Source organism: Octodon degus, unplaced genomic scaffold (assembly GCF_000260255.1).
Source record: "Octodon degus isolate 3935 unplaced genomic scaffold, OctDeg1.0 scaffold00183, whole genome shotgun sequence".
NCBI classification, from domain to species: Eukaryota; Metazoa; Chordata; class Mammalia; order Rodentia; family Octodontidae; genus Octodon; species Octodon degus.
The window spans coordinates 389,005-416,024 of NW_004524759.1; the positions used below are offsets into that span (position 1 = coordinate 389,005).

The 27,020-nt window shown below is 37.8% G+C and overlaps 1 protein-coding gene and 1 pseudogene across 5 annotated transcripts in view; one reads left to right on the forward strand and one right to left on the reverse strand.

Annotated features, from left to right (window-relative positions):
* Window positions 1-2,747: 2,747 nt before the first annotated feature.
* Window positions 2,748-27,020, reverse strand: part of LOC101593148 (alcohol dehydrogenase E chain-like) — a 178,167-nt gene continuing 153,894 nt past the window's right edge. For 3 of the 4 annotated variants that reach the window (XM_023703881.1, XM_023703880.1, XM_023703879.1), the window contains exons 3-10: window positions 15,208-15,309; window positions 14,688-14,826; window positions 12,734-12,821; window positions 12,415-12,637; window positions 10,078-10,338; window positions 7,597-7,732; window positions 6,812-6,950; window positions 2,748-2,951 (exon numbers count right to left, since the gene is read on the reverse strand). In XM_023703881.1, the coding sequence (XP_023559649.1) occupies window positions 2,927-2,951; window positions 6,812-6,950; window positions 7,597-7,732; window positions 10,078-10,338; window positions 12,415-12,637; window positions 12,734-12,821; window positions 14,688-14,826; window positions 15,208-15,309 (1,113 nt within the window). In that variant the 3' untranslated portion in view covers window positions 2,748-2,926. Of the gene's footprint in view, window positions 2,952-6,811; window positions 6,951-7,596; window positions 7,733-10,077; window positions 10,339-12,414; window positions 12,638-12,733; window positions 12,822-14,687; window positions 14,827-15,207; window positions 15,310-18,636; window positions 18,714-27,020 lie in introns of those variants that run through there. The other variant, XM_004643702.2, reaches the window with a different exon arrangement.
* LOC101559776 lies at window positions 25,097-25,457 on the forward strand (annotated as a pseudogene). The gene has a single exon (XR_192827.2). The product of XR_192827.2 is annotated as a prothymosin alpha-like (transcript).

The following is a 27,020-nucleotide window of genomic DNA, read 5'->3' on the forward strand; positions in this document are numbered from 1 at the left end:
ATATTTTTAGATGTAGGGATGTCTAACTATAAACTTTGCTCTTAGAATGGCCTTTTCTGCATCCCAGATTCTGATATGCCTGATTCCATTGGCATTTGATTCTTGGGTTATTTAATTTCCCACAGATTTTCACAGTGACCATGGATACTCTAAAGTATATTATTCCTTCTCAATGTATTTCTATCATTGTGTCCTTCCTCTTTGTCGGCGTTGTTCAGTATAACAATGCTAGTCCTGATTGCTTCTAGATTCCATTTGCATGGGATATTGTCCTCCACCCTCTCCTTTTAGAGTATGTATAGCTTTGCAACTGATATGTGTTCCTTGCATGCAAGACAGTGTTGAGTTTTTGTATCTTTTCAGTCTTCGAATGTGTATCTTTCAATTATACAAATAAGACAATTCACATTCAGAGATATCTTTTAAGTATATACACTAATTCCTAATGTCTTCTTTTGTGATTTTTCTTTCATTTCTAATACTCATTTCTTAGTCTAAATTTCTTCTCTTTGTAGTAATGTTCAAAGTGTCTTTTGCGGTGTTTGCTTAATTAATTGTTTTGATTTTTTCCCTTTGTTTTAGAAGGTCATTAATTTTCCTTTAATTATGAAGGATAAGTTTTTTGGGTATAGTTTTTATTTCTGTTCTTGAAAAACATTACTTTATGTCTCCATGTCCTTTAGACTTCTACTGAAACATCTATGGTAATTTGTATGTGTTTGCATTTGTAATTGACTTGGCATTTAAGTGATATGACTCTACACTGACCCACATTTTGGACTTGTTTATACAACTAGGCCTCCTCCATTGACCAGTTCAGAAAACTGTGTACCTTCCTGTTCATGGCATTGTCAATCTTCATCTCCAGACTGTACTACTTCAGCCCCATGCTAGTGTCCGCCAACTCCAGAAGTGCACTGTTCCAGCAGCCCCAGGCTTCAGGCCTGCTCTAACTGCCCACTGGTTGAGTGGATATTTGCTTCAGGATGATTGCAGAGGATGCAATTTTTATATCATTTCCACAGTCTCAGTCAACAGAAGTACCCCCAAATGAGTCCTGACTTCAAACAGATCCACCTGCTAAAAATGGATAAAGTCCACCAGTCCATGGACTGTACAAGCCAGAGTTTATACTCTATACCAGACAGCCTACCAAGAGTCTCTGGATGGACTGATTTCTGAAGGAGTTCTTCAGAAAAAGGCAGCCTGTAAAGACTGGTAGTATTTAGTTCCCACATTTGCATATGCCAATACACAACCACAGAGATCAAGCACAACTGGGGAAATAGAACGTCATGTAAAAAGTGAAGTGCCTATGACTTGCCTAGGACAGTGAAGACATATGGATGGTGTGACGACAAAGAATTCAACATAACTATTGCAAGGAAAACCAAAAAATTTCAACAAACTACAGAATATCAATTCAGAGAGATGACACAAGCAATAAATTATCAGAATGGGATATTTAACAGAGAAAGTAAAATAATACCTTAAGTGACATGAAAACTACACAAGAGCATCAACAGCAGACTTGACCAAAAGCAAATCTAGGACTTTGGAAAAAAGATATTGGCATGTAGACAATAAGAGAAAAAAGTCAAAGAATAGAGAAAGCTTATGGCATTTATGGAGCTGCATTAAAATAGAAAATTTTTGAGCCATACAATTGGAAGAATAAAGAGAGAAAGATAAAGTATAGAATTTAGGGGCCAGTCAGTTAGCTCAGTTGTTTAAGTCCTTGCTTATGTAAATGCAGTCAGGTGCAGGATACCTTAGCTCAATCCCCAATTCCACCTGCCTTACCAGACCCACCCTTAAGCCAAAAAAAAAATTCTTCTGAAAGTATAGAATTTAAAGAAATTGTAGCAGAAGACTTTCCAGCAGAAGACTTTATGCTCAGTGGCATAAGACTTGCCTGGCAAGAGGAAGATCCTGAGTTCAATTCCTGATACCAAAAAAAAAAAAAAAAAAAAAAAAAAAAAAAAAAAAGGAATAAAAAAAGTCTCCAATAGACACAGTTTAGACAAGATTACCTCAGGACATATTATATGGGCCAGGTTTTCAATTTCCAGGCCTGCTGTGCTGGCCTCGCCTGCAGGAGGCGCTGAAAAGGTAAATGAGACTGGGCATGGTGGTGCCTATAATCCCAGCTCTTGGGAGCCTGTAAATAGGTAGCTTTTCATGAGTCCGATCTAGTAGTGACACCCTGAAAACACTGTAGAACCTTCCCTAAAAATACAAAAAAAAAAAAAATACAAAAAGGAAAAGAAAAGAAAGAAAGAAAGAAAGAAAGAAAGAAAGAAAGAAAGAAAGAAAGAAAAAGAACTAGCAAAATGTTCTTCAAAAAGAAGCAAATACAGAGAATGCCCAGCCACCAAAACCTAAGGGGGTTCCTCACCAGACTTGTCTTAACAAATCTGCTAAACAGAGCTCTAAGAATCCGAAGTAAGCATGCTAATGACTAAAATAACATCTGAATATATGAAAGTCACTGGTAAAAGTAAGTGCATATTCAAATTAAATAATAGTCTTCAACTGTGCTGGTGATATATTTATATGTTATGTATCTATTAAGAAGCATAAGGACAAAGTTATTAAATCAAAAGTCACAATAATTTGCTAAAGGTTATGAAATATAAAGAGAAATATATTGTGTCACCAAAATCAAAATAGATATAACTAAATTAATGTGTGGTTTTGGGTTTGTGAGTGATCTAAGTGTTATAAGCTTAAAACACTCTATTATTCCTTAAAGAAACTTTTATTTGAGTCATGGTATCCATAAAACAAACAGCAATAACAAGTACAATAGAAATGCATTTGTCATATCGCTGAAAGATAGCTGATAATGTTGTCTGCCCGGTGATTCAGATGATCTGGTGTGGAGGAGTCAGGAGCTGACAGGCGAGAAGGCATCTGGAGCATCTCAAAATGACAGAATGGTGCGAATACTACAATAGATAATGGAGGACATTGTTTTAGCATGTAGACCACTCACACTCTTCCATGTAAGTGCAGGGAACACTTCCTGTATCTCAGTGAACATCGTCTGCATTCCCATTCCCTCCATTCCTACCCTTGTGGGTTAAAGCCAAATCAGTATGAGGGCAATTCTTATTTTTCTGGTTCTCTTTTATGCTTTTTCCAATCTTAAACTCATGAAAAACATCCATACCTGATTACAACTTAAACATCAATTCTACATTGCTATCCTTTGAAAATCATTTTTAGACCTTCCATGCCCAGCGTAGTAAGGAGTATAAAACAACAATGGTTGATAACATACAAAATTTTGTTGCTGTTTGTCATATTCCTTGTAGATGCTTTTCAAACATTATCTCATTGAAGACTGAAACTATACAACAATGCAGTGAGGTGGGATTGCATGTCACTTCCTTGACAGAGATTATAAAAAGGAAGATGTGGAGATTTGGAACTTGTCTTCATCACACAACTAGTATGCTGGGATCAAAACACAAAGTTTTCCAAATTTCTAGACAATGGATCATTTGCCTGAAGGAGCTGACTGCTTAGCAAAATTGTGATCATGTTAAAGGCTTAATGAAGCTTTGATATAGAGATGTTTAAGGAGTTATAGAAGTAGAAAATAAAGTTGATTTGTATAATTCTAAGAAACTTCATCCTTAGAAAGATTGGAAATTGACATTTATATAGGAAATTATGTTCTTTCTATAAGGCCCATCTGGATGGGTAAATACTTTTGGAATTAGATATATTATATGTGTATTATATGGCTATTCTTAGACATAATCATATATTTAAATAATTAAAAATACAATACAGTGTAAAAATGAAACAATGTTTTCATTTCCTTCAAAATGAAACTACTACAATTTGGAAGCAACCACCGTTGCATTATTCATGTTTTCTTGAAATTTTATCTATTTTTTCCTAGACAAATATATGTTCTATTCTATCCTTATTGAAATTTCTAGTATTTTGTATAAAGTTGTATATTAAAGGCTCAAAAGAGTTTTGATATGGAGATATTTAAGGAGTTATAGAATTAGAAAATAAAGTTCACTTGTATAATTCTAAGAAACTTCATCCTTAGGAAGATATGTTCTATGAGTTAAAAATAATGCTGAAAGAACTTCTGGATACCCTGTGCCTGTGGGACCTACTACTGGTCCCAGCCCAGGCACAGCGTGGGTGAGACCCTCTTCCACCCCTTGGGACACCCCCCCCACCACTCCACAGCACCTCCTCTACCCCGCCCGCCGAGTAGGAATTTCTGCCCCGTTCCGGGAACCCTTAGACCCAGTCCTAGCCCAGGTCCAGTGAGTGGTTGGGAGAGCTTCCTCTTCCCCCTACTCTACCTTGTACCCTCCAGGCTCAGCTCAAGCCTGGCATACAGGCCTGGGGTGTAACCCTGCAGCTGCAATCCCTGCAGAGAGTGTAGAGGATAGAACCACCCAGCTAGTCCAGGATCAGAGCATCTTGCCAGAGATGCACAACAGGTTCACCCTCAAGGGCAGCAAAAGGAAGGAGCTGAGCACAGCAGCCAAACCTGAGCCAGGGACAGCTGGATAAATCCAAACTTTGTAGATCTGCACCTGAACTTCAGTAGGTGCTAAGGTTATAACTACAACGAAGATCTTACAACAAAGGTCAGAAGACAGTGCTACACAAAATGACGAGAAGGAACAAAATGCAACCTCAGAACACAAGCCCAACCATAACAAGTGCAGAGGACACTAACACAGAACAAATTGGGAATCACACATCTGAAAGCAATGAATCAACAGCTTCTGAAATAAAAAAAAACAGCTGCAGAAAGATATAGAGGAACTCAGATTGGAAATAAGAAAAGAAATCCCTAAATTAATAACATCTGCAGTAAAGAATCAAATGCAGAAACATATGGAGAAGACACAATGCCCACCCAGAAAAAGTGCAGAGGACACTAGCTTGGCTCAATTGCATGAATTAATAGCATCGATAGTAAATAAGCAACAGCAGAAAGATATAGAGGAACTCACAGCGCAATTCTCTTCTGAAATAAAAAAAGAATTCTCACAACTCATAGCATGTGAAGTAAAGAAGCAACTACAGAAACATAGGGAGGAAACTCAATTTGAAAAAAAACTGCAGTAAAAGAATTTATAACTGCTTCTAAAGAAGACATTGATTAAAAAAAGAAAGATTAGAAAAATGATGGATTCCTTGAATGAGAAATAAAGGAAAGAAATAGATTGCATGAAGCAGAGTCAAAGAGACATAGAGGAAATTAAAATCTCAATCACAAGCTTGCAAAACCCGTGTAAGTGAAAGTGAAGACAGAATTTCAGATCTTGAAGATGCTGGTGTAGCTAGTGAAAAGGTAAGAAAGGATCTCTTAAAAACAGTGAGGATGCAGGAAACAATAATCCATCACCTGCAAGATGATGCAAAGATGAACAAAGTGAGACTAATAGGCATCAATGAGAAAGAAGGAGTCAACACAAATGACATTAAAAAAATATGGGCAGAAGTAATAGCAGAAAACTTCCCAAATATAAGGAAACAATCTGACATTCAGGTAACCGAAGAATACAGAATGCCAAGTAACCTCCACCCAATGAAAAACACACCGAGACATATAATATTCAAGATCCCAGAAATTCAGGCTAAGAATAATATACGGAAAGCCGCTAGAGAAAAGAAGCAGATCACATTGAAAGGAAAACCCATCAGAATTACGGCCGACTTCTCTTCACAAACCATGAAGTCAAGAAGAACATGGAGCAGAGTACTTCAGGTCCTCTATGAAAACAAATTCCAGCCCAGACTATTATACCCTGCAAAACTCTCTTTCAAGTTTGATGGAGAAGTGAAATACTTCCATGACAAAGAACAGCTAAAGAATTTCATGATGAAAAATAGTGCTGAGTATTTCCTAATGTGACACAATCATTTTTATAATGCCTTCACTGATTCACAATATGTGGCTGGAATTTAAGAATTGTATTAATGTTAGAATTTTAGGATGTTTCTAATTTTGATGTTACAAATAATACTTAAACATGTACAAACATACATATAAATGTTTCCATAATTACTTTGATATAATGGTTTTTATAACTAATTTGACAACATTATTCAGTACAACAACCATTGTTGAATTTTATCATCTTGTTTGTGAAATTCTGTATCTTTTCTCATGAGGAGAAAAGATCTTTTCTCTTTTTATTCAGGAGAATGGTTGTGAATTGCTTTCATTTGTCTGATGAAGTGAGTCTTACATGCCTTTGACATTTAACAACATCCAAATGCAGTGTCTTGACTGTCTTGTACTATTGCACACTATCACGCTGTAGAGTAAGCACACAGCAGTGCAACTGTGACAATACCCGGCAGACCCCTGAGCTACATCTGCGAGTAGTTTGCATCTAGGAATGTGGTATCTGTGAAAGTTCCCAATTCAAATGTTTGTAAGTTGGGGACTTGCTGTACGATGATAGCAACTAGTTCTTGTTGGCTTTTAGAGATCACTTAGAGACTTTACTGAATCCACCATCTAATTATGACTTGGTAAATGATGAATTCTCTGGATAAAGTGAGTGTGCTCTGATGCAGAAGCTGGTGGGCTCTAACGACTCACATTTCCTCTAAAGCGTCATAATTCGGCTTCAGTAAGATAGGAAGCACCAAGCAAGTGTACTTAACGTCCCACATGGGGTCTCATATGTTCTATGTGCAAAGACTGAACTAATGATGGAAAACCACAACACTTCTGTTTTCATTCATCTCTCCTCTTTCATTTCTCTGTCAGTCAAACCCTTACTATAAACAGAAAGAGAAAATTTACCTCTTTCCAGAGCGAAGCAGGTCAAAGCCTTCATTTATCTTTTCTAAAGGTAAAACATTGGTTATTAACGGATCCAGTGGAAATTTCTTTGCCATAAAATCTGTCACAAGTTTGGGGACAGAATCTTTGCTCTTAAAACCTGAAAGAAAGACAGCACTGTTAGGTTCAGCAGGGATAAGCAAGAGAGCTGGAGACGAGACTTTCTGATAAGAGTAAACTGAAAGTGCTCCATTAAGAGCAGTGCTCCATTGTGCAGACTGCTACTGGTGAGGAGAGTGTGAGGCAGAGGGCTTCCCCAACATTTCTCAGTGTGCTTTAATGCCCCAGATAAACTAGGGCCCACAGACAGCTATAGAATCCTTATGAGCTCTTCTATAGAGAAATTATGTGGCTGCCCAAAGTCCTGAAGCAAACTTACAGTGGTCTCAAAGTAGCAGAGGGTAGACGCTGATGATTGCTGTACATCTCTTGTGTATGTCCTACTAGGAGATTTAGTGCTCATGCATTCACGAGTATAAAAAGAAAAGCTGCTGAAAGTTCCTGCTTACTTTCTTTCTGCACTTATTCCATAATTTATGGCCAAGAAGTCCGGGACACCAGAGAAGACCATCCTGTGACTTTCTCTCTAGGATTATTCCATATCTAATTGTTTTGGATGCTATAAATACAGCAGGAACTTTACTTGCTTTTTATTCACAGTGCTTTTAATACACCAAATTCTCACTTACATAAGGGAAGATTTTCTGAGGTTAATACACATTTGGTCCTCATACTTTACTACCTACCACCAAAGATGGCTCCTTTCAGGGTCCGTCCAGTCAATAGCAGCATGGGATCCACGGGGAGGATCTGAGAATCAGGAGGGACTCCTACAATGACGCTCACACCAAATGACTTATCACAGCAGAGCAAGGCAGAGGCCTGGAATAAATATGAATAAATTCTTAGCACTCTCAAAGTGGATTCTTGTCACACTGCTCATGGTACACAATTTAATGCTAATTTTAATTAGTTGGGTTGTAACTGTGCAGAGCAGAGAAAAAATGTATCTTTTGCTTTTTCATTCTCCCTTGAGTCTAGCACTTGTTGCTTTGAAAAATTCTTGGAACACATTTTCATTTGAAAGAGTGGATTAAAGCATGTCTTCCTTATAAATATATAAGGAGCCAAATATTGTGACAAATATACAAAGTCTAGGTTGTCAGGGAGGTTGCTGGTTGTTTTATCATAATTCAAGGTAATATGAGAGTCAGTTACTTCATTTTTCATGTCTCTTAAGCATGTGTTTTGATGGTGAAAAAGACATAGCTCTTATCATTCATAACTTGTCTCTTGTCGATCTAATAATTTTTCTTTACAAGGTTCTGCCATTGTCTATTATTGAAAGAGACATATTTTAAATTCTATTTTACCCTATTGGAATATATGCTGGTTTTATTTTAAAATACACTAATTATAGGGCCAGACAAATAGCTCAGCACTCTAAAGCTTCTGCTCAGGCAGAGCGCAGCAGCTGGAGTTCCATCCCCAGCATGCCATCCTGGTCCCCCCCCCGCCCCTGGAGTGCGCAGTGTGAGGAATTGAGCCTGGGCATGGTGGCTTGTGCCTATAATTCCAGCACTTAGAACGCTGAAAACAGGAGAACGAGTATGAGTCTGATTTATTTAGTGAGACCCCGTAGAGCCGGTACTAAGTAAAATAAATAAACAAATAAAATACACTAATTATGCTAGAATCTCAAAAAGCAGCCCCAAAAGCCTTTCTCCTAATGCACTACTTTGTAGTAAAAGAAATCCTTACAGTCTTCAGTTGATTTAAGGCTGACTTAGGCTTTGATTTTGAAATATGAAATCTGGAAGAGTTGATAATCTAAGAACATGTCAGTCTTCTGTGGCTTCAAAAAAAGGAGCATATGAGAAAATGACCAAAAAAAAAAGAGTGTACCAGAGAAAACTAAAGTTTTGGAAAAAGTTAGACTTTTCTTGAAATAGCTATTGTTATGATTTGCATCTAGTTGTTCCCCCAAATCCTCATGCAGTCATTGGGGCAGGCTTCTAGAGTTTGTGATCAGCTAATTAATTCCATGGTGGGATTATGGGTGTGAATAGACTGGATACAACATAACAAAGGGAGAGGGCCTTCCTAGCTGCAGCAGCCACTGTTCCTCCATGTGCTCTTTATCATTTTCCTCCTCCATGAACTGTTCCCATTTGCCAAGTGACACGACATGGGAGCCAGCGAGTATGAACTGATATCTCCACATCCTGTGAGTTAAATAAACTTTTCCTCCTTAATTTTGGGCATTGAGTATTGTGTCCCAGCAATGAGAGAAAATAGCTGAGACAATCATCAAATGCATTGTATTTTCCCAGGCCAAAACAGCAAAAGCTTTTCCCCAGAGGTGTAGTTCTGCATTAGCAACACAGGCAGGATTCAGAGCAGAACCAAACCAAGTATAGGCATGTGTTGGTCTCTGAGGACTAATTCAGCAGAGTTGTAGAGAACTTGAGCTGGATGAATATGGATGGGGAGGTGTTCTGTCCATGAAATAGTTTGAAAGTAAGATGTCTTAAATTTCAAGTTTGATCGAAGCACTGGGAGCTTGGACATAGTATTTCACATTAATGACAACAGCTGAATTTAATTCAGAGTTTAACACTTGACAGATGGCATCTTGAGAAGTATTTCATACACATTCACTCATGTAAGCTCTGATAGTGCTATGAAGTAAGCATTATATTTGGGAGCAGTATTTCATTGTTCTTTTCAAAGCATTTCCTGAATGCTCTGCTGGGTATGGTGGTGTGACTGTGCTAAAATACAATGACTTATTAAAGCAAGTTCTTTCCTTAAGATATATTTTCTCTTAATAGTGGAATTGGTGCATTATTTCTTTGGGATAGTTTTCCGAATTTATTGAAATATAAAAAATGTAAACTGCATTTGTTTGAAAAACAAGTTTGCTAACTTAAGTACAGAATTTTTATTATTTGTATTTCCTTGTGGAACTATGTTCACTGCAAATTAAGGACCTTAGTTGGAAAGGGCTCAATTAAAATATAAGTACTTTCTCTCAGTAAAGAAGAAATATATTGTAATATCTCCTACCCTGGGGAATGAAGAATTTCTTCTAACTCTATATTTAACATGTAATAAACAGGAAATTGCATTTCCAAGATATTTTATACATAATATTTACCCTGTACTGCCTAGCAGTATATCCTAGATTGCAGAAGATGAGATAGCAAGCAACTTTTGGCACATACCATGGTGTCAAGCCGACCAATGACTTCAAAGGAGAAATCCACACCTCCATTGCTCATTTCCTGGAGTACCTCCTCAATAGGTTTGTCATAGTCTTGAGGGTTGACACACTCAGTGGCACCCACCTCTCTGGCCTTTGCAAATTTGTCTTTGTTGATGTCCACTGCTATGATCCTGGCTGCTCCTGCTGCTTTGCAGCCAATGATAACAGAGAGGCCGACTCCACCCAGGCCAAACACAGCACAGGTGGAGCCCTGGGTGACCTGTGTTTGCAGAAAATGCAAAAGTGGATTGCTAGTGATTGTTAGAATGTGTCTAAGCCATATAAAGTACCAGGACTTGTCATTTCTCAGGAGCTACTCAGACTCCATGTCAACCTTCTGCCAACTTCTTTTGGCTACAATTACTTCAGATTTAAACTGAACTAAACCAGTGGTTTTCAAACTTCATACACAAACTTCATCTGGGAGTTTTTAAAAATCACAGCATCCTTGCCACAGCCCTTGCCAATTAAATCAGACTCTCTGTAGGTGCCATCATGTCCCCAGTGCACACCAAGAGGAAGACCTACTAACCAGTGGGCTAGACAAACTCTGAGCTCTAAACACCAGTGACTCATCATGACAAGACCTTTGATAGCCAAGTTCATTTCCAGTACAAATACAGAAACTATTGTGGGGATGTTACAAATGGGTGAGGTTACCTCAGGAAGCTGAACAATAATCTATTCATATTATCAATATTTAACTCCTTGCAGAGTTCAGTAACTCTCAGTAGACTTAAGCAATTTAATGAGAACAGAAATTATCTCTGAAGCATATATAATGAATCCTTGTTATAACAAAGCCCTAAGCAATAGGTGACATTCAATAAATAACTTCAAGAAAATAACACTTGAGACAAGGTGATGCTTGTAGATCTTTATCCCTGATATCTAAAAATAATGACTAATAATGCAAAAAAACTAGTTTGTATTTTAATAATATTGAAACCCTTTCCCTAAGTATCCTCTGATTCTGTTTGTAGATCGTCTCATTTAGGCCACCTGCTACAACCCATGAAGCCACTGAACAAGAAGTAATGTGGCTTAGGGCTGAGATCTCAGTGACATAACCTGAAATGGCATATGCTATACAGGCCCTCATGGCTTACATTGGCTGTGGCTGTTGAATAAGCCCTATCTTCTGTAGTCAACCTTCAATAGATAAGAATATTCCTGTTCCAATTAAACTCATTGTGATAGTCCCTTAAACAGTGTCTACTCACTCATTCTTTCACCAACTGTTGTTAAATAATATCAAGTACACTACTATTTTCAACTTTACAATAGATGGTTCATAGTGTGATTTAAAAGTGCTAATAATCTTCTATCATGAATTCACATGAAAATCTCAGAAGAGATTCTAATCTTAGCTGAAATACTAACCTGATGTAAAGATTTTACTAAGTACCTTTGTGTGTCTGGATCTCAGTTTTATACAGCAAATGATGCTCTGGCATTTGGGAAAGGTGTGTGTGTAATGAATTTCTACTGATGCATATCACTTCTCCAGTATGTATTTTCTAGGCAGGGAGATAGGAAATCCCATAATGAATGACAGCAATGTGATACCTCATTACTTTTACACAGTGGGTGACCCTTGACCTGGGGTTGTTTCAGCTAAGCTTTGGCCTATGCTGAATATATTCTCAGTCCAGGATTTCATGTATTTTTAACACATAAAATACTTGTTAAAAAACATGTATTTCTAAGTACATGTTTTGTACTTAAAAACAACCTTTGGACTCACTGTTCTTTCATGTCCTGTGGGCCAGAGCTGCTGTTTCTTGGCTGTTGGGGGTGGGAGGCAGGATTATTTTCAACCCTTCCCAATGGGATCATGAGTAGGGAGGCAAGGTTGACTTGGTACCTGGGAAGGTTTCCCAAGTTGTTTCTTATTTTTTAATTATAATAGAAAAAACATATATTTATTTACATTGGCTCCCTCAACCCTAGCAGAACCTGTCATCCTAATGTGTGTATCTTTTCACTCTAACTGTAGAATGAATGACTAAATGAATCCTCAGATCTAAACCTCAGTATTCTCATGAAAACAAATGTTGAATTAGGTATTGAAAAGGAAATTTACTTTTCCTCACCTAATTATGAACATTTCCATTTGTGATAAACAGGTGAATTTCACAGGACAGATTCTCATTTTCCTGCTAGGTCTACTTTCCTATAAATTGTCAACACCACAAATCCATGAAAATAACCTGTGGTCCCTGCAAGGAACTGCTTCCCTGTGGGTGCTGTCAGGCTAAGGGTACGTAGCGTCACTGGCCACTGTGATGCCTACCTTGGCAACTTTGACAGCAGAGCCATAACCGGTGGAAAATCCACAGCCAATGAGACAGACTTTCTCCAGGGGTGAGGCTGCATCGATTTTGGCCACGGAGATCTCATCCACCACTGTGTACTGGGAGAAGGTGCTGGTACCCATGAAGTGGTGGATGGACTTTCCTCTGCAGGTGAACCTGGTGGTGCCATCCTGCAGTTTGCCCTGATACTTTGATGGCAGACTGTTTATTGAGACACACAGGTACACAAAAGACATGAGACAGAACACAACTGATGTACAACTCCAGTAGCAGATTAAGAAAAAGAAAGACACCTACTCATTTTTCATGCAGATGTTGCTTTCTTGGTGTTTACAACGTCTGCATTTTCCACACTGGGCAATAAATAGCGGGATGACTTTATCACCTGGAGGAGAAATACCGTGAATTATTTTTCAATTTCTACCCAGGAATTTATACACAAAGAACTTAAAGCCTATACATAGAAAAATATATCTTTGAAAAATTCTGCAAGACATAGAATCCAGTCACAAGAATATCACTGATTATTGCTTTCAGCATTATTATCCATTTAGATTATGTGTCTGAAGAAATCTAAAGAGGACATGAAGATGTGGATAACAAAGATTAAAATTTATTTCCATTATATTAATAGTTAACATTATTGAGTATACAGAATCATAACATTAAAATCTTAGTGAAATCTTAAATCTACATTTAAATATATTATAGACTGATATATGTTACATTATTTTATTTAATGTAATATATAAATAGATACATAATATATATATATAAATTTTTAATTCATTGAGATGTTTGTAAGATGGTATATTTTGTATAATTTTTGTAAAACAAAATTCAATAAAGATAAATGTAATTATTCCATTATAATTTTAAAGATTTAGCCTTTGGTTACATTAAAAAATATGTTTGATCATCTACTTTTCAACTTTCAAGAGTCTATGCTTATTTTTTGATGAAGTGAAAGCTTTTAAAACTTGTTGGTAAGGATAAAACTAGCAAAAATAGCATGGAATTCAAAACATTCCATTGAAAATCCTAACAATAAATTAAATGCTTTCTTTCATGATAGTAACTGAAATTGAAATACTTTTGGCTAGTAATTATGAAAAATCTATTATTACTGCTGTAGATAAGGCAGGCAAAAGAAAAAATTGTCATGTGTTGTTAGTTTTTCTAACTGAAGGCAATAACATGCCCTCCAACAAAAACTATGCTAGTTTTATTTTCTGTTCAGAGTTTAATATACTACTTGGACAAGATGGAGGTTTATCTAGTAGCTCAAGTGATGTGATGTTTTAGAATTCAAATTTTGTTTTGCTTTGTTTTTGTGAAACCAGGGATTGAAAACTCAGGCTTGCATTTGCCAGGCTAGCACTTATTCTACTGAGTTATTTCCCCAGCCTGGTTTTTGTTTTTCATCATGTGGTTTTTGCTTTTTTCAAGGAAACTAAAAAGAATTATTAGGCTCTCACATTTTATGAACAAATGTTATGTATAGGTGATGGCATGGAAATGTTTTGTGAATTCACTCTCATTATGAAAACATAATGCTGCATAATTAAATTAGGATTGAGAATTACACTCAAATAATTATTAACTTGTTACATTTCACTGTAGCCATTATTTTAAAATTGACATTGTGGCTGCTTACTTTCTGCTGTCTTTCTTTCAGTTCCTTCCCTCTGCTCTGTAGCTATGCTTTTGTTATCAGGAAGGTGGCCATATTGGAAGAGGAAGTTGGTGAGAGGGCTTCAATCCCCACCTGACAAGAGGTCCTGCTGACTCAGTCACAGCCTTGAAGCACTATTTTGTAAAGTCAGCACAGAACAATGGTATATACTGATGTAGGGACTGGGCCACAACCTGTCTTTTTTCTTGTCCCATTTGTAGTTCTGTTTGGCTCTTGACAGACGCAGTGCTCTGCCCCACTATGAAGGAGGTAATTAGAACATGAACTCCTCTTTGGCTGGCACTGTGTGCTTGTGAAGCTCATGTACACCCAGCTCTAATCTGGTGCCTGGCATCAAGTATGAACTCGATAAGTAGATGTTGAAGGATAAAATACATTGTCATTTTTGTAGCATGCCTGAGTCAGACTGAGATAAAGGGAAAGGGTCACCTCTTGGTCCTGTTCATCCAGGCCCCATGAGAGTATTTACGTCTCCAGAGGCTGCAGCTCCTGATCTGGCCTAGATGATCTTGGCATAATGAACCAAATCACATTCAGTGAGTGTGAATCGTGTACCTGGTTTTACTGAAGTCACCCCTTCTCCAATGCTTTCCACAATGCCAGCTGCCTCATGGCCCAGGATCACAGGAAAAGGGGACACTATGTGTCCACTAACCACATGGTCATCAGAGCGACAGATTCCTGTGGCCACCATCTACAGATGAAAGTGCACATGATAAGATCCAGAAATGGCTATGGTTTGTAAAAGATTTAACATAATTAATGTCTCAAAATTCTGCTTGTAAAGAATTCTAAGTTCTGGTTTATAATACATTCTCCATCAAAATACAAAACATTTATTCTCAAGAATGCAAAACTCTCCCGAACCTTTCTTTTGTGAATTAAACAATGTAGAATAATAAATCATGTTAAATAAGTGATCGTGAAATGTTTCTTTATGTAACATTGATTAATGCATACTTTTTATGTAAACAAAAATTACAGATTAGCATTATGAAAATACTTAATGTTGATTGATTTTGAAATTTTGTGAGATTTTAAACCTAAAATGAAATAGAAGTAGAAAAGTTTTCACCTTAATGCGAACTTCATGGGCCCTAGGGGGTGCGACCTCTACCTCCTCAATGGAGAAAGGCTTATTGGTCTCCCATAGCACAGCTGCTTTGCATTTTATGACCTGGAACATCAGACAGAAAGATGAAAGTTTTGCTATCAGCGATTGTGTCTCTTCACCTTTGTGTATGCATCTAGCCCCATGCCCCATACTCAATACATTCTCTATAGAAATGAACAGTTTTTATTACAAGAAATAAAATATTGGGGCTGGGGAGATAGCTCAGTAGAATAAGCACTTGGTCCTGAAATCAATCCCCAGCACTGTAAAAAAAAAAAAAAAGAAAAAAAAGAAAAAGAAATAAAAAATAAAATAAAAAAGAATAAAAATATCTTTAAAAAATTTGTGAAGCAGTAACAGCTGGAAAAGCATGCAATTACCTTTGCCAGACATGGAGACTTCTCCTTTTCCATTTGTTTATGTCTTCTCTGTAATTTTCTTTCTCTGCCCCTTCTGCATGACTTATGCTTATGTTACTCCAGTGAAATAACTTTGACAGCCTGTTTTGGCTTTTAGATCAGATTTAAGCTAAAATTTCAGAGATAAAATGTAGTATGGTGTGTGTGTGTGTGTGTGTGTGTGTGTGTACATGCAATATGCTTTTAACTACACGTACCTATTTCAGAAATTGGAGAATTATCTATTTGAATTTCTAGATATCTCATCTCCTACATTTATATTTCGTAAAGTAAAGATGAATGCTCATTTTCAGTGTTTGGAAATAAACCATGAAACCTGTCTTCATTATGGTAAAACGTGCATTTAGGAAAGCATGTTTCAAAGGGATTAGCATAATTGGAAATACGATCAGGATTGTAATAAATTTTCTTCTGACAGTGATGTTCAATATTTATTCATGAAATCTGTTTAGAGAATGTACAAAATGGTCAATCCCAAAATAAAAATAAAAGAGATTTGGAATTGATACAATAATAATGGATAGGTCGTGATTATTGGTGACCTTAGATTGGCAGGCACATTGTGGCCTGTGCTACTATAAAAGCAGTGGTGAATTACTGCCTTATTGCATAGATGAAATGTTGAATCCCATTTGACTTAATAACTGAGTGAATAGTTTTTCCAGCAGCATTTTTAAAAAGACTATCTTTTTTCCACTACAGATGTTTGGTTCCTTTGGCAATTATAGAGTGGCTGAATGTTTTTGTAGTTGTGTCTGCATCATCTAATCAGTCTCATTTGTCCTCAGATATGTTTTTCCCCGTACCATGTTTATTTTGTCACAATTTCTTGACAGTATAGTTTGAAGTCAGGGCTTGAGATGCGCCATGCCTTGTCTTTATGGTCCAGAACTGATTTTGCTACTCCAGGTCTCTTCTGGCTCCAAATGAATTTTGGGATATGAGGTATACTGTTGGAATTTTGATCAGGATTATAATAAATTTGTATACAATTTTGAGAGTACGGCCATTTTTACAATGTTGGGTCTTCCTACCCTAGAACAAAGGATATTTTTAAATTCCTGATATCCTCTTCAATCTTATTTATCAGAGTACTGAAGTTTTCAATTTCATTTCTTTGACTTCTTTCGTTAGATTGATTCCTAATTATTTCATCATTTTGAATGTTATTGTGAAAAGTGTGGCTTCTCTGGTTTCTTTTCCATTAAGTTTATTATTTGTGCACAGGAAAGATATTGATTTTTGAGTATTGACTTTGTAGTCAGTTATGCTACTGAATTTGGCTATTAAATATAGAGGTCTCTCGGTAGAGTTTTTGGGATCTTCTATGTAGAGTATCATGGCATCTTCAATAATGATAATTTAACTTTTTCCTTTCTTACCCTTATTCCCTATATTCCTTGTTAACTGCTCCTGCCAATGTTTCAAGAACAAAGAGATCCATTCAGTGCTACCTTTATTTTACCACTATGTAAAAAAAACTTAAAGCTCGAGAGAAATAGCTTAGTGAACTAAGGGCCTGCTTTGGCAAGTGCAAGGATCAGGATCAATTCCAGGCACCAAATACCACTGCCCCCCGAACCCTTGGCAGGCTGAGCCAACCACCGAGACTTGGTGTTGTGGTGCATGCCTGTAATCCCAGCACTGAGCAGGCTGAAAACAGGAGGATCACTACCAGTCCAAGCTACATAGTGTGACCCTATACCAAATACCCCAAAAAAGAGAAAAACTTGAATAACAGCAATAATAGTAATTAACATGTATTGATTGCTTTCTAAGCATCAGGTATTCTTCTATATGTTTTATAATATTAATTTTGTAAATTTTCACAACTTCTTTATAAAGTTGCTATTTCCATCACCATGTAGGAGAACAATGAAATTCAGGAAGAGTAACTTAATGTGAAAGTTTACTAAGTAGCCATGTGATCTGAGAGGATTGATTGCTTGTTCATTTATTTTTCATAATGTACTTACTCTACATATTCTAGTCTGTAAATTCAGTATTTCTTTTTAAGTGCTTATTGGACAATTTAATTTCTATTTTGAAATGTAAAGTACTATTATAAATGGTATCCAGTAATGAATGACAAAAAATGAAGTAGAATAAGAGGAGTGACAACTGGCCTCTTATGTCTTTCCAACAAGACTTGTAACAATGTTCTTACACACTGTTTTGTCACACTGTTCTGTCACTCAGAAGCTGTCAAGAGAGTTCACAGAATGAGGTCCTAGATGAAGCATTTAAATCCTAAAATGCCAACTATTCTGGAAGGAGTTGTCCAGCCTTTTCAAATTAAGCAATTAAGTAGCATAAATTAATTATATTGAAGGACTGCACACAGGTCTCTGTTTTTTAAACACAGGAAACAAACATGTTCCATAACAATAGAACCAAATATCTGTGTTCTCAGTGCTAACAAGTGATTCAAGTTTTAGTAGTAGTACTTTTTCTTCAAATCTGATTGATTTTTGTTTGGAGAAAATACTGTATTACAGGATTTCTCTAGAAAGTTCTCTGAATTGAATTCCTCAAATATTATATATATATATATATATATATATATAATCAAAAATGTAGTATTCATGCATTCATACGAAGAATATGATTGCTGAGACTCACATATTTAAATTAAAATTTCTTACTATAAAAACAACCTTTGAATAAAGAAGCTTTGTAGTGTTAGGCTTACAAATCAATCACATTTACTTTGGAATAAACTGATAAACATTTTATTCAAAGTTGGAAATCTTACTTCATTAGTTGAGAATATTTACATTCGTCTCAGTGGTTGTCAAGATCACTGTATTTCTGCTATAGTTCAGTATTAATCCTATATTATAACATATATTGAGAAATTATATTGTACTATTTTAATGCAGATATTGATTTTAGATTACTCATAAAAACTGTCTTTTTAAATATTACATTAATGAGAATATACTTCAAGCAGTACGATCCTCGTGCTTACTTTTCCTGCTGTGCTCATGGTGCTCCTGTCTCCTCTGAAGACCAGGGTAATGAATCCCTGGGCTTCTCTCCTGCTCCAGTTCACAAGCAAATGTGTTGCACAAGTGTTCTGCTTGCTTAAATAGCAGCCAATTTCACACGTGATCTGCTGTTTCAGCTGCCTCTATGTTTATTCTCATTCAAATTGAGTCAGAATTAAAAAGCAAAGAACTGGGCTGAATAAGCGGAGATAGCTCAGTAGAATAAGCGCCTGCCTGGCAAGTGCAAGGTCCTAAGTTCAATCACTCATACCAAAAAAAAGAAGGCACAAAACTATCAATTCTGGTTTGTGATGTAGCAATTGTACAGGAAACTTTGATTTCTGTACATCAGTACTTTCTTCTGTTTCCTCTCTTTGCCCCTCTCTCCTTCTCTCTCTCCATCCTCCCTTATTGCTTCCCCCCTCAGTCCTACTCAATTACAGTTCTCTCCTCCTTTGTCTTCACTAAGCTGTAACTGTGACTCTTCAAGGTGCAGTGAGGATGAAATTATATGGATGGGGGAAATGAAGAAGACCAAGTGACATTCCAGGGAACATGGCGAGCCCGAGTGTGCCCCTTCTTGGGAGCACAGGAACAGACCACAGGTGAAAACGAGGTGCTCACTGCACAGTTGTTATTGTTACTCCCACTACATAGACAAGCTAAGGGAAGTTCAAATTCTGGGTCTTCAGAAATCCTTAGGCACTCACCTACTCATCAAAGGACAGGAAGTGAGTGTTTCATTCTGAACAGCTGGACACTAGGCTAATGGAATATTTTTCTCTGTCTCTCTTGCTTTGTTTCTAAGTGGACTTGGTTCTAATTTATTTGTCTTTTAACTCCACTTTCTACCATTCAGTTTTCAGGTGACTAGCCTAAATCTTTTGTCTGACCATCAAGCAGTCAGTTAAAATCAGAGGGTTGTGCTTTTATGGGTGTAGAAATGCACACTACTTGCAAAGCTGTTCTGAAGCTGCTGAGTAGAAATAGCAGAATGCTGAGTCAAATCTGTCTCATTCTGAAGCTCCCATTCCTTCTACTGCTGTTTGAAATGGTTCTGGACAGATCAGAATCAAAAATATTCAGCTACAATTTCCCCACAATTGTAGTCTGTACATAAGTAAGGCCTAGAAAGAAACACTATAAAGACAAGAAATTTCCTTATAAGTTTATTCATATGCTTCATTTTTTTTCCTTTCTGTATTTAGGACAGGGTCTACAGGGTCTTACTATGTAGATCAGACTCAAAGTGATTCTCCTGTGTTCAGCCTCCCACGTGCTAGCATTAGAGGCAGGAGCCACCATGCCCAGTCTCAATGGCAGTCTCAGCACACCCTGGGGGTGGGGCCAACACTGCTCACTGAGGATCAAACTCCAGCCACTGTGCTCTGCCAAATTAGGTGCTTTAGTCTACTGAGTCATAATCTTCATTTTATGGATGAAAGGACTTACGGGTATGTGTGTCAGCAAAGTTAAATATTGTCAATTTACAATAGTATGTTCTATCTTTAAAATGTTCTACAACTTTTGTGGTCACCCATAAGTAAATGCCAATAAAAATATGTGATAAAAACAATCTATAAGAGAAAAGTCTCTTAATTACAAAAGAAGACAGTTGGATGAGAAGAAAGGAAAGAATAACCTAGAGAATAATGAAATCACATCAGCAAGATATTAACTTTCAAGAATTACTTTGCCTGAAAATAGGTTAATATTTTTCTAGTCATAAGATATGTGGTTAATGAGTTTTTTAAAAGTCTAACTATATGCTGCTTATGAGATACTTACTTCACTTTTGAGGATATATATATATATATATATATATATATATTCCATGCAAATGGAATCCAACAGGAGTACCTGTTCTGGGGGTGGGTTGGGATTGAGCCAAGTTAGAGCACAGGGATCTTCCCTTAATAAGATAAAAGCAGGATCTGTTGCTGGACTCTGACGGAATGGAGCATGTGGCCAACAACTTGGGGGTAGCAGCCTTTTAAATTGGCAAAATGGAGCATTATTTTTTTTTCAGAACCAGGGTTTGAACTCAGGCCTTTGCACTTGCCAGGCAAGTGCTTATTCTCCTGAGCTATCTCCCCAGCCCCAAGCATGATTTCTTTAAATGTAAATCATACAAGGTGATGATGTTGCCCACCTGGGCTAACCAGTGTACCTAATAACCAGGAGGACCCCAGAACCATGGTCTCTACCCTTAGCCAGCATTGACTCCCTCTCCTAGGGTCTGTCTCCACAGCACAGGACCACAGAGGTTGCAATGTCACGCAGAAACACTGAAACAACACACAAGATTTAAAGGCAGATTTACTTACATTGACAGGCACAAATTAGGATCATTTACAAAATATCAGTCTCTGACCTGTGATGGTCTGGTCTTATACAAGATAAGCAAGCAGGAGGAACAGAGGCAGAATGGTTTGTCATTTGAGCTTTGGTTTATGAGAGACAAAAACAACCAGAACTGGAGCAGGACCTATTACCTGGGCAAGTAACAACCTAAGTATACTGGGGGTGGAAGGAGAGTTTCTACTACAACTTGACAGCCAGCAGATCAACCTGATGAAAGAAGTGACTAACACCTAGGAGAAGTTTCACTTCAGGACTACCAGAGTGCACATGAAAGACAGCCTTAACAGACATTCTGGATTGGGGCAGAATATACACAGAACCCATGGAATCCTCTGCAAGCCCAGGGTCAGACCTGGAAGTTTGCAGGGCCTGTACTGCATTATGGGACAGCAGGTTTGGAGTGTGAAAGCATCAGAAGGACAGTCCTAAGAAGGTATGGGGTCTGGTGGCACAGTTGAGCTCTGACACTGCTGCCTACATCCAGCAGGAATAGTGGTCTTATCCACTATGGGTAAATATATAAACAACCTGATTGTCTTCACTACAACCAAAGTGCTTCTTATTCCCTCCACGGCTGTGCACGAGTAGTTCTGAGTGTGTTTTAATATTGCGTTGAACTTGATGGCACTATGGGCGCTGCCTTTACTACTACAGCCAAGGTAATGCAATATTGGCTGACAATTGGACTTCTCCCTAAGTCTCCTATATCTGCATTTTCTGCGAATCATAAGCAATAAAAATTTGCTACGCATACACACCAAACTGTGAGGAAGCAAGGCAATAGAAACCACCCAAGTTCTCACAGCTTTCCTAAAGAAGATCAGTGGAATGCAATGCAGAGGAAAGCACAAAGGCCAGTTGGTGGGGTTCTGCAAAAAGATTACCGTAGAGATGATAAAATGAGGTACATTCACAGAGGAAGTTAACTCAAATTTCATGTAAGTACTGTTCAATATGCTTAAACTGGGTTTGGGAAAATAAACATTTTGAAGAACTGATCAAACAGTTCAAAATATGAATGACAAAGTCACCAGAGATATTGAATCATCAAAAAGATATCAGACAGATATCTGAAAAAAATTCTGGTCAGACTATATAAACTGCAGAATGGCCAGAGCATTAGAAACTGAGGACAGAATCATAAATTATGAAGACAGACTCAAAAAACAGACCCACACACATGCACAGGCACACAAATGAGAGAACAGAAAAGACCAGTGAGATTCTGCTAGCTAGCAACAAGAAGACTAACCTAAGGCTAAGGAGAGCTAGAGAAGATAGAAGTGACACAGAAGGAATTATTGATATTTTTACAGAGATCATAGCATAAAATTTCCCCCAAATGAGAAAAGATTTCAACATACAACTAAATGAAGCTTCCAGAACACCACACAATAAGATGAAAAGAGCTCCCCAAAGCATATCTTTATTAAATTGATGTATATTCAATGAAAACTTTTTTAAAAAAAGACACATTTATTCAGCGTCATGATCAGACTATTACATTTAGCAATCAACAGCCTGGGTACAAAAAAAAGTCTATATTAAAACCCTTTGTTGGAATGCTTTACACTTTACACAGAACGGAAACTAAAATAACCTGTTATACAATTAGTCACAAATACAGTCCTCGAGTTTTTTGCCCATATGCATGAGTATTGTCTAAAACATGTCTTCTTTGTAGCAGGTAGGCCCTGCCACCACTGTGCTTGGCTGAGTTCACAAATCTGTTGTAACCTGTAGCTTCCCTGTCACTTCTCTGGCTCTTCTCTCCTGCTAAGCTTTGTTTCCTGAGAGTGTTTAAAACCTTCTGCCACTGCCATGGCTACTGCTGCTGGTGGAACCACCATAACCACCTTGATTTCATGGTTTGGTAAAATATTGGCCTCCACCACCATACGGCCTAGAGCTTCTGCCTGAGTTATGGCCATTGCCTGACCAATTTTCTCTCTGTGAAAGCCAGAGAGAATATTTTCTCTCTATGTGACTCTCCTTAGGAATACTCTACATCATCACTTTCCTCCGTGGCCCCATAATCTCCTTGATCAGAAAATTTGGGACACAACTGAGTTGCAGGATATTACAGTACAGGTTTTCCTAAGACCTGAGTCTTCACTGACCTTAAAAGGCTAGGGCCAAAATGTTGGCTGCCCTTGAAGCCTTTCTTTTTCCCATATTTTTTGTCTGCAAACTTAAGTTGTTATCTCTCCAAAAGAGAAGCTTAATGATTTTATTACCCTAAAACATAGGCAGTTGAGCTTAACCTCACTATCTCTCTGAATATCAAATATGGACATAACATGGAACAAGTATTTTCTATCAAATATAGATATGTTAAACTTTAAATCCCTAAAGAATGTGAAGAAAAGAAAAGAAAAAAAGGAATGTACAATTACATATTTTTACACAGAAATTTAGAAATTAACCATATACAGCATCGTAGCAGGACAGTTCTATGACACTTTTCTCTTGTCTCTTGTTTTCATTTATTACTCTTTTTTTAAACAAACATTTACTTGACAGACAGTATGGCAGTAAACGGTATGACATGAAAAACAGTATGTATTTAGAAAACCAGAATGACAGACATTCCAAGCATGACCCTACTATTACACATTGCTATCTTCAGTGCAGTTTCTTAGTTCACAGGTCTCAGCATATGTAGTCAGGGTGAGAATCTTACCAGTTAACTGCTAGTTTCAAAAGCATGCTGAAGATTCTCAGGATCATTGCCTTAACCATCTTGTGCATATAAATGTATGGTTTTGGCCTTGTCATGTTTCTTAGCTTTTCTCCTTGCCCTGTCTTTGTTGTCTACTCCTTAAGTTCTTGCTTTTCTTTTCATTGTGTTATACCTTTCTATTTTTATTACTTCTTTTGAGTTCTTACAGTAGGGAGACTATATAATATTTACACAGGTGGTTCTGGTTTATTTCACTTATGTGAATATCTTCAAGTGGCATCCACTTAAATATAAAGGCTTTGAGTTTATCATTCTTTATAGTATCTTTTATACTCCTTTGTATAAAAATACCACATCTTTTTCATCTATTCCTCAGGTGAGGGGCATCTTGGTTGTTTCCAAGATTTGGTTATCACAAATTTTGCTGCTATAGACATAGGTACACATATATCCCCATGATATGACTTTTTCAGTTCTTTTGGAAAAATTCCCAGTAGGTGAATAGCTGGTTTAAATGGGATTTCCAGTCCTAGTTTTTTAAGGAGTTTTCACACCTATTTCTATAATGGTTGCACCAGTCTACATTCCCACCAGCAGTGGAGAAGGGTTTCTTTTTCCCCACAGTCTCTCCAACATTTGTTGTTGGTTGATTTCTTTATGATAGCCATTCTTTCTGGGGTGAGATGGTATCTCAGTGTTTTACTTTGCCTGTCATGGATGGCTAGTCATGTGGAACATTTTTTTTCATATATTTCTTTTCTTCTCTAATTTCATCCTCTGAGAAGTATGTGTTTATCTCAGATGTCCATTTCTGGATAGGGTCTTTAAATTTTGGTGCTTTAATGTTTTTAGTTCTTTATAAATTCTAGAGAGTAGACCTTTATCTGAAGCACTTAGAAATTTAGTAACATATTATTAAACACCCAATGGGTCACAGAAAAAAATCAAGTAAGAATTCAAACATTTCTGAAAGATACTGAGGGTGCCTGAACAGCTCACCAGGACCTCTGGAGCACTATGAAAGCAGTCAGAGGAGGAAAGCTTATTAATGCTCACATTAGGAAGATACAGTGAGCTCAGATAAACAAACTTATGAGCAACCTCAATATACTTGAGAAACAAAACCAATGTAGGACCAAAATGAAATTAAGGCAGGAAATCACACAGATTAGAAATCAATAAAACGAAGACTTTAAAAATATTTAAAGATTCAACATGTTAAAAAGCTGGTTCTTGACTGGCTGCTCTAAAAAGCCATCTTTGCATTGTTCTCAGACAGTCTCCCTGCTTACTGCAGCCACCTCCTCTCTGGTGTTCCTCAGTAGTCTCACCAGAGTCCTTGAACTCTGGCTTTCTTTTTCACCGGCTGCACCAAACCAACAGCATGCCCCACCATGTCAGACACTGCCATGGACACCAGCTCAGAGATCACCACCAAGGACTTGAAGGAAAGAAGGAGGTTTGCGGAGAATGGCAGAGACGCCCTTGCGAGTGGGAAAGCTAAGTAGGAGAATGGGGAGCAGGAGGCCGACAAAGAGGTAGGCAAGGAAGACAAGGAAGGTGAAGGGGGGGGGGGAGGAGGAAGAAAGTGATGGTGAGGAAGAGGATGGAGATGAGGATGAGAAGGCAGAGGCAGCTATGGGCAAGTGGGCAGTTGAGGACAATGAGGATGACGACGTGGATACCAAGAAGCAGAAGACCGACGAGGATGACTAGACAGAAAAAAAAAAAAAAAAAAAAAAGGAAAAGTTAACTTTAAAAAAGGCTACCGTAACCTACTCACTTTCCATTTCACGTCTGAGAATCTAAACGTGGTCACCTTCGAGTAGAGAGGTGTCTGCCCACCGCGGCAGAACCACCAGCAGACACCGCTCTCCACCACCGCCCCACTGAAACCACACACGAATTTGCAACAGGGAGGAAGAACCAAAACTTCCAAGGCCCCGCTTTTTTTTCTTACAAGTACTTTAAAAAGGAAAATTTGTGTGTGTCTTTATTTACATTTTATATTTTTGTACATATTGTTAGGGGTCAGCCAGTTTTGATGATTGCGGGTTCAGAACGTCTTCTGTCCTACTTTGACTTTACGTGGGGTGTACCATGTTCATTATAATCTCAAAGGAGGAAAAAAAAACCTTGTTAAAAAAAAAAGCAAAAACAACAAAAATCTTATTCCAAGCATTCCAGTAACCTTTTTTGTGTATGTACTTAGCTGTACTATAAGTAGCTGGTTTGTATGAGATGGTTAAAAAGACAAAAGATGAAAGGTTTCTTTCCTTCTTTTTTTTTTGTCTAGGATGTTGCTATTTATTTATTTATTTATTTATTTTGGTCCATGTAATATATGTGTGAAACAGTGTTGTCCAACAATAAACCGGAATTTTATTTTGCTGAGTTGTTCTAACCAAAAAAAAAAAAAAAAAAAAAAAAAAAAGAAGCTGGTTCTTCAAAAGAATAAACAAAATAGATAAATACTCAAATTTACCAAAAGAAAGATGGAAAAGACATGGTTGTATTTTGAATTGAAGAGAATGAAATCACAACAGATGCTATCAAAATGCAGAAGATAGTGACAACTATGAAAAGTAGTATTCCTACAAATTGGAAACTTTTGAAGCAATGGACAGATTCCTAGGCACATAGAAATTACAAAAGATAACCAAGAAGACATAAAAGTGCTGAATAACTCACTAAAAATGAATGAAATTCAGACAAGAATAAAGAATCTACCTGCTAAGAAAAGCCCAGGATCTGATGAATACACAGCTGAATTCTGAAAAACCTTTAACTGTTATATCGCCAATACTTCTCAATGAGACCCAGTCCTAGGCCAGGTCCAGTGAGTGTGTGGAGAGCTTCCTGCTACCCTGTGCCAGCAGGACCAGTCCCAGCCCAGGCGCAGCGTGGGCTGGACCCTCTCCCGCCCCCTCGGGCTGCCCCCCACCACTCCGCCCTACGTCCCCACCCCTCCCACCAAGTAGGAATTTCTGCCGACTTCCTGGAACCCCCAGACCCAGTCCTAGCCCAGGTCCGGTGAGTGTGTGGAGAGCTTCATGCTACGCTGCGCCGGCGGGACCAGTCCCAGCCCAGGCGCAGCATGGGCCGGACCCTCTCCCGCACCCTCGGGCTGCCCCCCACCACTCCACCTTACCCGCCCCACCCCTCCTGCTGAGTAGGAATTTCTGCTGAGTTCCAGGAACCACCAGACCCAATCCTAGACCAGGTCCACAGCGGGAAGGAGCTGAGCACAGCAGCCAGTAATAAGCCAGACTCAGCTGGATAACTCCAAACTCTGTAGAGCTCCACCGGAACTTCAGT